We start from the raw sequence: 14,941 nt of genomic DNA on the forward strand, positions 1-14,941 counted from the left end.
ATTATTTGCAGCTGTATCATACAAATAAATAGTTAAAAAATCATACATTGTGATTTCTGGATTTTTTTTTTAGATTATGTCTCTCACAGTGGACATGCACCTACGATGACAATTTCAGACCCCTCCATGATTTCCAAGTGGGAGAACTTGCAAAATAGCAGGGTGTTCAAATACTTATTTTCCTCACTGTATGTGTATGTGTATGTGTGTGTGTGTGTGTATAATAATGAATGATAATTGCACACCAAATGATCATATTATAATGATTTCCAAAGGATCATGTGACACTGAAGATGGCTGCTGAAAATTTAGCAAAATATATTGCATTTAAAATATATTAAAATTAACATCAACATTAACATCAATAGTAATTATATTTCACATTATTACTGGTTTTACTGTATTTTGAACTTTGACTTTTGACTTTGACTTTGAAATGCAGCTTTGATAAGCATATGTGACTTCTTTCAAAAACTTAAAATATTCTTAATAATTCCAAACCATTGAGTTCAGAGAGAGTTCAGAGTTTTTTTTTCAGGAGTTCAGGTGAGGTCATTTGAAATCTCTTTCTCATGGTCAGTGGTTTCATGGTTTTCTCATCCGTACTCATTGCAGCTTGACATTGAGGGCAGTTAAACATAAATCCACTGCCTTATTTTTTTGAAGCAATTTCTTTGCTTCAAAAAAAAATTTGGTCATTAAAAAAATCCATGGTTGTTCATGGGTTTTGCTTTCATTTATTAATGGTGAGGTGCATTTTGACATTTCCAAAATGGATCCTTTGATAATGTGTGTGATTGGCAAGGGGGTGCACCTGAGACCCGCGTTTCAATAGCGCACGCTCTCTGTAGGCATGTTCAACTTCACATTAGCAGATGAGTTGCCATGAGAACGACTGGCATCTCTATCTTTTCATACAGATTACATAAACAGAGAATATTTGTTTTCATTTTGAATTAGCTAATTTCATAGCAGAGACTTAAATGTTTATAAAGATATATTGCTTATGCCTGTGTGACTAGTATTCGCTGAGTTTTGTTTAAGTTTAGAGACGTGCTCCAGAAAAAAAGTTCACCGAGACGGAGAGGCAGAAAGCACACCCTGTTTATTTTTATTTTATTTTACAAAAGCACAATGTTTTGTTTCGATTGTAAGTGGACACATGAAAAAGTAGACATTTTACAGTTTATTTTTTCATATTTCTTAAGTCTGTATGACCATAAATGAGAGAGTATTTTAAGTCTATTCTGCTGCTATGTGAAAAAATCCAGCAAAATGCGCCGGCGCGTTTGTCGAACCCAGAGGGTTAACTTTAGACAAATAGGAAGGAACATAAATTGTGATTAAAAATATATGCTCACTCATATCAAGACGCCACTGCAGTGATGGAGTCCATGCAGGAGGAGCAGCGTTTGGCACTGCGTCGCTTTTCAGCGCGAGCTGTTTGGAGAAGCCCATTTCCACCTCCATTGCGTTGGAGAAGCAATCCCGCGTAAATTGCAGGTTTCACACTCCAGCTCTAGGCTGGAACTCACGGTCTTCCAGGCCAAGTGTATGCAACCACTGGCGCCTAATTTCCAAGTCTGCTGGAAAGCTATGCAGTCCAGCAGTGCTGTTGCAACCAGCAACACTACACCTATGTCCCATCCTAACCACTGTACTTAATACAGATAAAGCTAATGCTAAAAATCTACGCTAACTTGAAGCTATCCTATCTGATGCAATACTATGCTACTAACTAACATGCTTCTAACAATACTACACTAACAACTATGCTAATTAACTACCTAGGCTACACAAAATAATCTAAATAATTATATAAATGCTATGCTAACTAGATGCTAATATACACTATCCTTTCAATACTCGCAATTCTAACACCTGACTCGCTACAGGGGTTTTGATAGGCTATGCCAAGGGCATGGTGAGCTGGTGCCTGCTTACGTCACGCAGGGAAACAACTTCCAATAGGAAAATTCAACTGCAGTAGCCACCATTCAACCTGAAGAGGGCAGCACTCATTTTTACACCATATATTGTAGAATTAAAACACTTATACCCAAATGTCAAAAAATGTACTCGAATCAATGAACAGCACTAATAAAGCCCCAGTCTTACAGATCATTAACTAAAACAAGTTGTTTTAGGGTTTAGTTACCCTTTAATGAGATGGACAGTAGGACATGATTACACAAAGTGTCCTTCTAGATTTGTGTGAAGTGCTTTTGCTTTTAAGTTATTTTCAGCAAAATGCCTCAAGATTTTTTCCCCACTATTCCTTGGGTGAATCTCAAACAAAAAAGAAAAAAAAAAAAGAAGAAAAAACTGTCAAGAAAATGCCTGGGTCATTTTTCACCCCAAAATCAAAAGACCAAAATGGGAAAATATATTCAGTTTAATTTAGTACCTTTGTTGTATTGTATCCATTGAGACAATCTTTTTTTTTTTTACCATATGTAACATTAGAGTAAATAAATACAGTTGTGGTCATACATTTGCATACAGTACACCTTGCAGAATCTGCAAAATGTTAGTTTTTTTTTTTTTAGTATGTAGGGATTCTATTTTTTTTTTTTTTTTTAGTACTGTCCTGAATAAGATATTTCATATGTTTACATATAGTCCACAAGACAAAATTTATGAAAAATTACCCCGTTCAAAAGTTTACATACCCTTGATTCTCAATCTGCGTCGTTACCCAGTTGCTGAGTCCCTTGTTTGTCCTGAGTAGTTAAACTGCCCAATGTTCTTCAGAAAAAAATCCTCCAGGTCCTGCACATTCATTGGTTTTCCAGCATTTTCTGCATATTTAAACCCTTTCCAGCATTGATTGTATGATTTTGTGATCCACCATTTCACAATTGAGTACAATTGAGGGACTCAAAATCGAAAATCAAACATTGTTACAAATAAGTAACTTTTTACATTTCTTCCATTGCTTAGTTTTTTCTGCAAGCAGCATAATTTGTTCTCCTCAGATTGATATAGCATGTATGAAAAGACATGCCGTCATCACTCGCCTTTATAAGGTTAAAATGTCTTATTTGTTTGCACATAAGCTAGCTAGTGTTAAAGATGCAATACATTATGACACTGGTGTCATGGGTTAACCTTTAGTACTGGCTAGAGGTCAAAGGTCAGCTCCATGCGCAGCCATTCCATATACAGCTGTGACTTATTCATGATGTGTTACCTCTTTCTAGTTCGTGAACATTAATGCTTTTGGCCTTTAAGTCAGCAGCCTGGCACTTCTTCATAGAATCCAAGATCAAAATCACCACATGCCACAAATCAGCTGTAAGCGTTATCTTTCAACATGCTACAGGCAAAAAATGTCAAATTCAAATGTGCCGTGTTGAACACTACAGACACGCAGACCAAGTCATCTCAGTGCCGCATTGATTTTGTCGTAAATGCTCCACGAATTTCCACAAAGGCAACAGCATTGTTCATTATCTGCCTAGTTACTCACCAGGAGAAGCTTCTGGAAATAAGAATAACAAATAAGATGAGCTTGTGGGGGCGTTCAGAGGCCACAAGACCCACGGCTGTTGCGCACAAATCCAAGTACATTTCAATCAAAACCATTATGTTCCATTGCTCTTATTAAAGTCTGTGCTGTAGACTTAAACCGCATCCTCCACTGTAGTCCTGCACTTTTTAAAAGACGACTGTATCTACGTTCCGTCCTTTGATATTTTTCCACGTGATGATTCTTAGGACTGCGGATGAGATGATGGTGTGATAACTTTAGAGCACCCTGACAGTTTTACTGGTAAGCCACTGCTGATCAGAAAATTGGATCTAAATAAGATTTCTATACAGACACTCAGTGCGGTGGTGTTCAAACACAGGTGATATAGGCTACATTGTAAGAGTTTTTCAATTAAAACAGCTTAAATGCGATGTCTCCTTCGTCCAGCAGCGTCTGTTAATCAGACGTTTCCTTTTGTTGAGGCAGATTGGATGAGCCGCATCTTAATAACAGAGGTGGATCTGCCGAGGGAATATGGGAACCAAATTGAAAATGTTTAGAATATAAGAAAATTTTTCCTGGGACTTACCTATATTGCAGCAAAGATGGTAGTGTTTTGGTTACAATAAAAGATAAGTATAAGTCAAAAATGTTAATTTTGTAGTGCATATATTGTTTATTTAAAGGTGCAGAAAGCATCCACTTCAAAATACATCTGAAGAAATCAATAGCATTTTTGATAGATATGTTAAAAAAGTCTCATTTCAGGGCCAGTAGTAGAATCAAAAAGTGGTCTGTTTTATGCGAGTTAAAAATAACATTGGCTAAGACAAAGGTTTGAATTTACAGCCGGTTTGTCCACATAAGCACTCCTTATACCTTTATAAAGTGCACATTTTGAGGGGAAAGCAATTTTATAATGATGCACGAAATCATAGTGGACATTCTTGAGGGCACTCATTCAGTCCCATAATGCACCGCAATAACGAGTGTCCAACCAATGAGCATGCAACGGCTAGTTAACACCCGTCATGCACTGTCAGGCTCACACATCTCGCTAGAAGATGCCGTCCAAAACAGAATCTTAAGGCATTGTCATATTGACCATTGTTCTGTACATTTTTGAGGGTGAAATCCAGTGATTTCAATATGAATTCATGCAATCAGGGATTTCACAAAAGCTTGAAAGATTTTGCCATGTAGATTCCTAATTGGGTTTATTTGGTCATGTGAATTTGCTGCGTTGACTATGCGACGATATCAGATATAGAGCAAGAAACTTTGTTTTGAATCTTTATTATTATTATTATTATTATTATTTTTTAAGTAAGTTTGACAGAATTATGGTGGTCCTTTGTCACGGTGGCCTTCATGTTGAGATCACACGACCAGCTAAATTATTAAACTTTTAACTTTTAGTTTAGTAATCATAGTTATTAAACAGCTCCGAGATACTGCTATAATTTAAACAGTCTATTCCTTTACATAATCAAAATGTGTAGGCCTACTTGTAGTACTGTAAAGGGTTTAGGGTGGTGTTTTGGACAGGACTTCAGTGCACCTCAAGGAATGCATGGATTTCTTGCTTGTATTTAAAATGGTAAAAATCTTTTGGCAAAGCCTCCGAAAGACCTTTACATGGAACTCTACACAGAGATATGCTGCCAAACCACCTGTAAGTGTGGAGCTTTATTCAACCATCTGTGCAAGAGCATTCAGCTGATTTTGAGAAAGGTTGTAAGGTCATTTGCTCATTTTTAAAAAGCACATTCAAGCATTAATTAGTTTTTTTATGTAAGTATAAATAATTACCAATACTATAATTAACAAAGCAGCATGTTACATCCAGATGCCTTGCCTTTTCCTTTGTGTATCGCACAGGTTATTGGTGTGAACACATTTAATTAGTCATTATTATAATAACACATAAACGCAAACGTGCCCACATGCGCACGCACGCACGCATGCCTGTCTGACTCCATTGCTGTCAGTGCACCCGGGAGAGATCGGCAGTCAGCATTAAACCGGTGATGAAATCTTTCATTACTGCTTTACTGATGTAGCTGTACTTGTGGGATCGTATTTGCTACCAAACCTCTCCTGCAAACAAACTTAATGAGACGACGTTTCAACACTTGCTTTTCTTCTGATAGCATTTCAAAACACGAGAACTCCCTCTAGCCCTCCGTCTGGATGCATCTGCTACCTGAATAAACTCTAGTTATCGGCAAGCTAAATTGACAGCTGAAGCCCACTGCTTGCTGTGTATGTTTGGGAGCTGTTTTTCCTCTCGTTCCAGGTAGATGAAACGCAGTGTGCCAAAGGCCATGTTTGGATGAAAAAATGGAATCAATCGTGTATGTTTTTCACCTTGAGGTGCTTTCTGTGTGGCAAATCATTGGTTATTCATCATGATTAATTTTATACTGTGCCACACTCCATCAGCAGTCTGCTAGAAGTTCATTCATCACTGTCATAGTCTTGGAATGCAACCAGCCTTGTTATTACAATGCTATTACATTGTAATAAGACGTTAATAAGCTTTGTTTCATTGCGAATGCTCTTGTCCTTTACAGAGAGAGTTATAAACAAGCTAAATGTGAAAGAGAAGCTGTGATTATGTCTCAAAAAGGGATGTCATGATGTAAAAGGTATACTGCATATGGGCAGTTGTCTCGGAAATGTTTCAGGCTTGAACATATCTTAAAACAAATTATTTAAAGCACTATTTCATCCAAATAAGATGTAGCTGTGATACTGCCACAGAAGTCACTTTCAAACCAAGCTGTTGGTAAATGCGACAAATCTTTTGTGAAATCTGTCTGAGGAAATATTCGCTCTCATGCAACAAATGTTGAATGTGACCACACTTTCATAATGGACTACAAAAAATGCCACAGATATGCATTGCACACTAGAATTTGAGACCCAGCCAGAGAGTTAGCAAACATACTAGCTGAGCTACACTATGTGCTCGATACACTTACTGATATAGGAGGGAGATTGCTCTGTTTGTACACTGAGCCATACAAGACTGATCTTTTGTATCACTAACATCACCCAAGGATATGAATGCAAAATGCCAAAAGAAATCTCAGAAAGCCTTTGATTTTTGGGCCTCGATGAGACATTCTTTTAATCTCCGATGAGAAGTATTCAACAGAGTTTATTCAATTAAGGGCTCAATGCTTGGTGGACTGAAATCCGATGTTGTTTATAGTCTGGTAAAAAGAGGGGACAGCTAAGCCTTGGGCGGCATATCGCTGCGTTTGTGTTCAAATTGGAGATGGGTCTCGCATAGATATAGCCTAAGGTCTGCTTTTGATATATGCTTGATGTCATCACACTAAACTCATCTCCTTGAGCTCTGGAAAGATGGGAACATGCTCTTTTGATTTTTATGTATCATACTGTACATATGTCACTTTTTCGTTTCCATTTTCCATTATTGTTATCAACTGTATAATTAAGTTTGTAATTGAAGTCCTGTACATTTCAATACAAATAAAAGGTTGCTGTAGAGAAAACACCCAGTGCTTGAACAGCATTCACATTCGTTTTGTGCTTATCAGGCCATAGTGGATTGAAACATCTGCATTAAAGACCTTGACTCTGTGTGTTGTATTCCGATGGAGGATATAATGTTTCCTGTATGTGTTTCATACTGTCACAGGGATTTCAGTGGCTTTGCAGTTATGAACACCTGAGCTCAATTCCACAGGGGGGAAGTGGTCGATATGTCTTTACAGGCCACTGTGTAAAACAAGGAGGTGTTGCGATGCAGTCAACCTTTTGTTTTAAGGGGTCATGACATGTTGGGGCTGCAAGCAGTGCTCTGACATATACAAAGCTTTATAGGATATTTACAGACAGAAGAAAGGCTGAATTTGTAAGTGATATGTGTACCTATATATTTGGATTAAAACAAAAACAATCGAGATTATAAATGAATTGAAATAATGAATGCGATATGATTGTGATGTGTTTAACACACAGTCTCTATTGATTTAAGACAGCACAGGAGCACTTTGTTTAATGGAGAATAATGAAAAATTCAATATATGGAGAAAACAAAATTACATTAAATAGCCTATTGCCATTTGTTCTCAAAAGTGCTTATCATACCTACATGTATCAACAAATAAATGTTTGAGCTGAATTTCATTGGGTGAACCTTACATTGTTGGCTGTGTGTGTGTGTGTGTTTGAATTAGTTTAGGGATTATTGTGTCTGATGTATCAGTAGCGGCGAGCAGGCTTCTGGATTTCACCGATTACACGCTGGAGCAGCAATCTGTGCAGTCAAGGTTACAGATAAGGATTAAACACGTAACCGGCGCAATAACGCTGCGTGGAATGCAGGCCGAGCGCACGCCCAGCGAATCATGCGTGACCGCCACTGCTGCGAGCAGAGTCACAAGCACGTTTGATGGAAATGTTGATATCAGATCACAGCGGAAGAGCCGCTTCTTGCACACTTCAATCCACGCACATGTACTTTGCCATACCTGACGTGGAACAAAATGCCAAATGCGTGTTGTTAAGCACACGGGAGATGCACATTAATTAGGTCATTGCAAACTGCGGCACGCTAATTGCAGCATTGTGATTCTTAATTGCGGAATTGTTGGAATCTGTTTAGGAGGCTAATGCCCGAGACAGCTGGTATGCACACATTTTCCATTTTCCTGTTTTTTCCTTCTTCATTTTCATCCTTTTTTTGGATTTCGTCCTCTGGGATAGCATCCAAACGCACAGTATGAGTCCTTTTCTCCATGTTTTCCTTAATTATATGTGTTATGTGAGTGTGTGTGTTTAGAGAGAAAGAATATTAGATTTTCTGTGTACGCCTGTGAATAATTCTGCACGCATGCATGTGCGTGTATGTGTGTGGGGTCATTTTTAGTGCACCTATGTGTGTGTGTGTGTATCTATTTTAACCCCATTTTAATAATTCATGCACACACAAAAACCCAACTCCCTGTGGTTATTACATATAATTACATTTATAAGGAAAATCATGGCAATGAATTATTTTGTTCAATTTTTTCTCCTTATGTTACAGTAAATGCAGAACTGATTTGACATTTGTTTCGCTTGGTAAAAAAAGGAGACAAATTAGGTGTTTACAAGCAGTTAAAAGCAATAGTTCACCTAAAAATGACAATTCTGTCATCATTCATGGAAGAAAGAAAACTGAATGTGTTTCGAGTGACATGAGGGTGAGTAAATGATTACAGAATTGTCTCTTTTTTTTGTTTTTTTTTGTTGAACTGTTCTTTTATTTCTACCAGGGATGGTTAATGCGACTGCACTAATATATTTATAGCTGATCAATGCGAACTGAAATTCCCTGGAGAAGTTGCCTAAATTTAGCAAGAGGCCGCTGATCTTGGTCGATACTTGTTTGTAATGGTGGGCATTAAAAAGCCCTCCCAGTGCGACAAGATGCCTCTTTTTTTTTTGCTTTATAGATTGTTCTTTGTCTGAACTCTCGCTGTTTCAGATTTTCGTTTTATCATTGACATCTCCCATTGAGACTGTTTTAAAATAGCTCGCCATCAATTTGTTTACTTCAAGTCTTGCTATATGAGATGCCTTTCATCTAGACCGAAATGAGCGAAGAAATGTCATAGAATTTCTAATTAATGCAGAATGTTGTCTCAAACAATTAAAAGAGTAGACAAAAACTTTATTTAACATGATGTAGGATTATCATATTAGTTTTCTAGGGTAACCCTAACTATTAGGCTAATGACATTGTCTGAACCTATTAATTCATAAAAAAAAATAAAAAAAAATAAATAAAAAAAATGCAATTTATACAATGACTTGAGATGTTAGGGTAAAATGTAAAATGTACCCTTACATTGTTTCACAAAGTTTTAAAAAAACAACAACAACAAAAAATATTTTTACAGTACTTTTTACAAGAAAATACTTATTTTCTCTGACTTCTAAATGTCATGTTTAATTCACTGTGTTAATTGGAAGTTTCTTTGTAATTATTTGTGAAATTTACTAGCAAATTGTTTCAAAGTAAATCCCACATCAGATTGTTTTTCAGTGTGATACAAAAATAACGAAAAAGGCATTCAGTTAAACAATGTAAAGAAATTCATTATTATTATTATTATTATTATTATTATTATTATTATTATTATTATTATTATTATTTATATTTTGTATTAATTTAATGAATGTATATTTATCTGTTATTATATATTACTGTTATTTTATCTAAACTGCTTCACTACTTATTTGGACAAACTTTTAACGCCAAATCAAAGTCATGTGGTGCGACCAACACACAGAAACATTCAGAAAAAAAGACAACATACAACAGGAAATTATATCATAGTGAGGATCCCTGCAGAGCCTCATGGCTATGTCAAGGTCTTCAATAAAATATCAGATCATTTGACGTTTTTATGACATTTTCAGGTTGTAAAATGGCATTTGGTGCAACCCAAAAACTTAATGATTACCTTGGAAAATATATAATTTGTGCTCAAAGTGTAAGTGAAATATTACTATATAGGCCTACTTGACATTTAACTGGAACTTTTCTTGAAAATTATGTAAAGTTTTTTAAAATCTTATGAAATCAACAGAGTACACTTAAAGAGCCTGCCAAATGTGTTTTAAAATAAATGTTTAAAAATGTTTTTCCTTTTCTTCGTTGTGGACACTTTTGTTTGTCATTGACTGTGTGAAACTCTGTCTTACAGAAATTGCTGATCCGCTATGGCTACGTTACGCTTTGGGCAGCACATCATAAAGTCCTCTGCTGTGTTTTTGAAGACGGAGTTGTCCTTCGCACTTGTCAACCGAAAGCCGGTCGTGCCTGGCCGTATCCTTTTTCGGGTTTACCATAGTGACTGGGGGATTTCACTGAGGTGAAGCAAGGTAGGATTTTCTGTCTGTCTTTCCCCTGTCGTCTCTGTTTACTGTGGTATATAGTGTACTCAGAAGAGCAGTTCTGTTTGGTCTGACCTTCGCATTAGGCCATATCAGCAGATGTCTGTGATACAACCTTTCAGAACTGGTCATCTTTGGGAAGAAAGCTTTTGGATTGGCTAAAAGTTTTTCAATTTACTGGTATATTTTGAACTGTAATGAACTTAGGGTCTTTCGCAGTGGGTAGTTCTAAAAACTTAGTTCTAGAAACTAGCCACTAGGGTTGTTCCCCGAGAACTAATGGTTCCCTTAGGAACATTTTCCTGGTTGCATTCGCACAGCTAGTTGGAACTCTGAAGTGACGTAAGTCGCGCTTGTTGTTGTGACTTTTATTTTGACGGTGCTGAGAACGGCAGAGCCTGAGCACACAGCGCTCGCATTCTCCATGTTCATTAGTTTACGATGTGTCGAACAATCCTGTCTAATACGTTAATAGATAGAAAGAAAGTAGACAGTAGAAAGTAGACAGTAATGAAACGTTATTCGCGTTTGCCGTGTGGTTGATGTCCAGTGTTGCTGAGCAGAAATATATAGGCTATAATCTGTGTGTTTACACAGCGTTTTTAAAAATGGCGGATGCTTGTGTTTCGCATACATTTGGCCAATCAGCGTACACTAATGTCACTGGTAGTTCCTATAGTGCTGATTTAGACCCTACTCTGAAGCAGGAGCTAAATTAGTTCCTCCAAAAGGAGTTCCTAGAACTAAAATCGTTCCTAGTTCCTGCGGTGTGAACACGCTAAAGTCCGGGTACTTCCGCCAGTAGTTCTAGGAACTATGAAAAGGTTCCTCCGGTGCGAAAGCCCCTTAAGATGAAGCTAAATGCCTGCAGTTTCTAGCAAAGGCTCATTGGAAAAACAACGCCAAACGCAAAATACGCACCAATACTTACATATCACTGCAATTTGTAACAGAAATGAACTCTAGAGGCAGCAAAACAGCAAGCACCTTTCATCATTTTCACACACAATTACACACAGCTCCATATGTTCGGCTTTTCTAGCTCAGCTGGTACAGAATTGTACTTGTGATGCGGAGAGCTCGGGTACGAATCCCGAGAAAGTCAAGTCACGATAAAAGAGCTCGAAGACCAGAGTTCAAAAACAAGCTAAAATGCCATGGTTACGATTGCGTTTTTATGTCACATTTGCTTTTGTTAACACTATCGGGTAGGTTTAGGGTATAGTGTAGTTGTACGTTATTTTAAAACGTAAAGGAACATTAAGCTTTTAGCGGCACATCGGACATTTAAATTCAGAACTGCGGTGATGCGTACAAACTCCAGTATAATAAAACGATGCCATATGCACGTTCATCTGTACCGTAAAAAACTAAAAGCGCTTTTAGCGCGTATGTAATATATATATATATATATATATATATATATATATATATATATTTGCTTACTTTTGCTTACAGAGAAACTGCCAGCCCCCCCAAAAAACCTGTACGAGGCAACATTTCTGCAAAATGCAAAATACGTTGCATTGTGCACGTTTCGCGACAGTTTCAAAGTTAAATGTCCAGTGAATGGCGCTAAAATATTGTTACGGAAGCAAACTCAGGAGAGAACTATATACTGTATATAGTTATGAAATATAATAAAATATACACATTACATATACAAAAACTTTTGTTAGATGCGATTAATTGATTTGAGAGCTCAAATATATTTTTACACACACACACACACACACACACACACACACACACACACACACACACACACACACACACACACACACACACACACTTATGTAACACAAAAAAATCCAATTAATCATGCCCCCGATAATGTATTTGTATATACTTTTATGTATTTGCATAAAACAAAATTAAGAATATACTGACTTCTAAAGCCAATTTTTGCAATATCCATTCAATGATTCACTTTGCAGCAATAATGTAAAGTCTTTGAATTACTACGTTTGGCAGATATTTCTATATGGAACTATAATTGCAGTAAATTAATTGCCATATTATGGAATACATTTGATGATTTTTTTTTTATTTAGTTGAAAGCCTAAATTTATCATTCTGATATTCCAGTTTTGTGCGCCTCTTTAAATCTTGCGGACACAAGTTGTACTCTTTTCAGAGGCTGACTCCGATGCATGCAACATGAAAAGCGAAATGCCTTGAATCATCATCAAATGCTCCTTAATACATTCTCCTATTTTTTGCTTTGCTTCAAAAAAAAAGGCGGATACTTTTTTTTGTCTATTAATCTTAGTGCTCAACGTGCAAATGCAAACCTTGCATACATTTGCATGATTTCCATTGCTGATTTGTTTGAATAATGTCCTTATTCTCTTTTCGAATAGCAATAAGTCCTTGGCTTTGCGGCAAAAGATCTTCAAGTGCTGCTCTGTCTTACATAAGCCGCTATGTTTAGATTAACTTTTGATGGAAAGCAATTTTTCACAGCATTATAGGCCACTGCAGCACAAACCTAAAACCCAACAAGAAGCAGCAGTGTTTGGAGGGCATAAGCAATGCATTAGCATTATTTAATTGTTACTCTCGCAGTCCAAGTGGAGTGAAAGATTATGGCACAGGGAGTAACATTCACATGAGAGCTAAAGGGAAAAGCGGCTATTGTGTAGAAAAGAGGCATATAGAGTGAAGTTCCCCTAATGTTTAATCAGAATTGCAACAATATTATGTATGTTTTTCAATGGAATTTGTAATGTAGTGCTTCATTATTAATATTCCTGTGTACCCAAATTTAGTGCTACTCTTAATCTTTTGTATGTAATGAAGTGACAAGTGTGTTCCAGGTTAATGATGATTACCACAAAAATTACGTAAATGTTAATGCATGAAATTTCGGCTTATCCCTCATTAATATAAAATGAATGAATGAGTGAATGAATGAATGAATGAATGAATGAATGAATGAATTAATGAATACAGATGGTAAGGCAGCTGCAATGGAAGTGCAATGGGGACAATTTTTAAGTTAAATCAGATAAAAAATATTTATTTCCAAAGCTACTTTTTTGTAACAGGCTATCTATTTGATGTTTTTTTCATTTAACACAATAATTACTTTTAATGATCTTGTGCGGGTAATTTCTCAGCCAAAGTTGATGTGTGATTAATCTGCACATCATGTAATTAATTAGATTAAAAAAGGTTAATCGCTCGACAGCCCTGTATATTATTTTATAATTTTGAGCAAGAATCGAGGGTTCATTGATCTTTTTATGTGTTTTGGACAGTTGTTCTGAAATACAGTGGTGGCCAAAGTTATTTGAACACTTGGCATATTAAAGAGGTTTCAGTTGCTATTTTCCAAGAGGACAATGACCCTAAAACATTCTTCTATTGGCGGAACTACCTGTGACAAAAGGAATCTGCTGGAACATTGAAATTGATGGACTGGCCCTGTCAAAGCCCAGACTTCAACCCCATCGAGAAGATTTGGGGCGAGAAAATAAACTGGACAGATCTATTGTACATTAAAAGGAAAGCCTTTGGCTTCAGCTGCAGAAGGCACGGGAGAGCATTAGTGTTCTCTGGAAAAACATATAGAAACTATTCCAGAGAGATGTGCTGCTATAATGCTGCAAAAGGTGGACATCAAATATTAAAGTTAAAAATGAATAAAAACCGTACGGCTCACTTCATCTGTTGTGTTCAGAGCAACCATCTGCATGTTTCATGAACATTATATCATGTATTGGAGGCTCAGGTATGTTCATCCAACCAAATTTCAAACAGGCATTTCACTTCGTCTTTGCTCCAGGTTAATCCTTGATTGATTCTGAGAGGCATTAGCAGAACAAACACTGCTGCTTTTCATGCAACACACGTAATTACTCCTCATAGATTGTGATACAGCCTGCTTTCCAACCACAAGCCATCCGCTCCAGAGTTCGTTTTCAAGCGGGCTGAGACCAGCGTTGTTCGACGCATCTCAAACTTATCTTTTTGGTGCGGATCCGAGTGCAATCGTCATGTTCGTAGACCTTATGCACAAGAGAAACAAGCGCGCAGTCATCTTTAGAATTTTCTCTTTGAACTTCTGTTTTTGCGTTAGCTCTGTTTATTTCTATGGCATCACTGCCAAAGAATAATTATTTGGTGAGGTGGATTTACTTATTGTAGAGTTATCATGATCATTGTTATGTTTAAAGCGGATGTCATAACAAATGTCAGTGGCCCGGGAAGATTTTTAAAATGAGTTCATTCATAAATCCGTAAGATCTTACCTTCATGCTGTGGGAATACAAACTGGAAGACAGATGTTTCATCACAACACTATGAGGCTGCAGGTTCCAGAACAAACGCTCCGAACGAGCCTATGTGTCCGTTTGAGTGTCATATCATTGTTTGCTAGTTTTACTCTTAAAAACTGACATCTGTGCTTCCCCATTCTTAAACATCAGCAGCTGACAGTGATTTTATCTGTGAAAAGCGCTCTATAAATAAACTTTACTTACTTACTGATGCTGATATGATAATATGCTACTGTACCATAGGCATATGCTCATGTTCATT

The 14,941-nt window shown here is 36.9% G+C and overlaps 1 protein-coding gene across 2 annotated transcripts in view; it reads left to right on the forward strand.

Annotated features, from left to right (window-relative positions):
- fhit (fragile histidine triad diadenosine triphosphatase) overlaps positions 1-14,941 on the forward strand; it is a 328,718-nt gene that overhangs the window by 92,024 nt on the left and 221,753 nt on the right. For both annotated transcript variants that reach the window (XM_084101377.1, XM_084101375.1), the window contains exon 3: positions 10,207-10,328. In XM_084101377.1, the coding sequence (XP_083957503.1) occupies positions 10,223-10,328 (106 nt within the window). In that variant the 5' untranslated portion in view covers positions 10,207-10,222. The remainder of the gene's footprint in view (positions 1-10,206; positions 10,329-14,941) is intronic.

The sequence above is a fragment of the Abramis brama genome (genome assembly GCF_963993115.1).
Source record: "Abramis brama genome assembly, chromosome: 23".
Taxonomy (NCBI): domain Eukaryota; kingdom Metazoa; phylum Chordata; class Actinopteri; order Cypriniformes; family Leuciscidae; genus Abramis; species Abramis brama.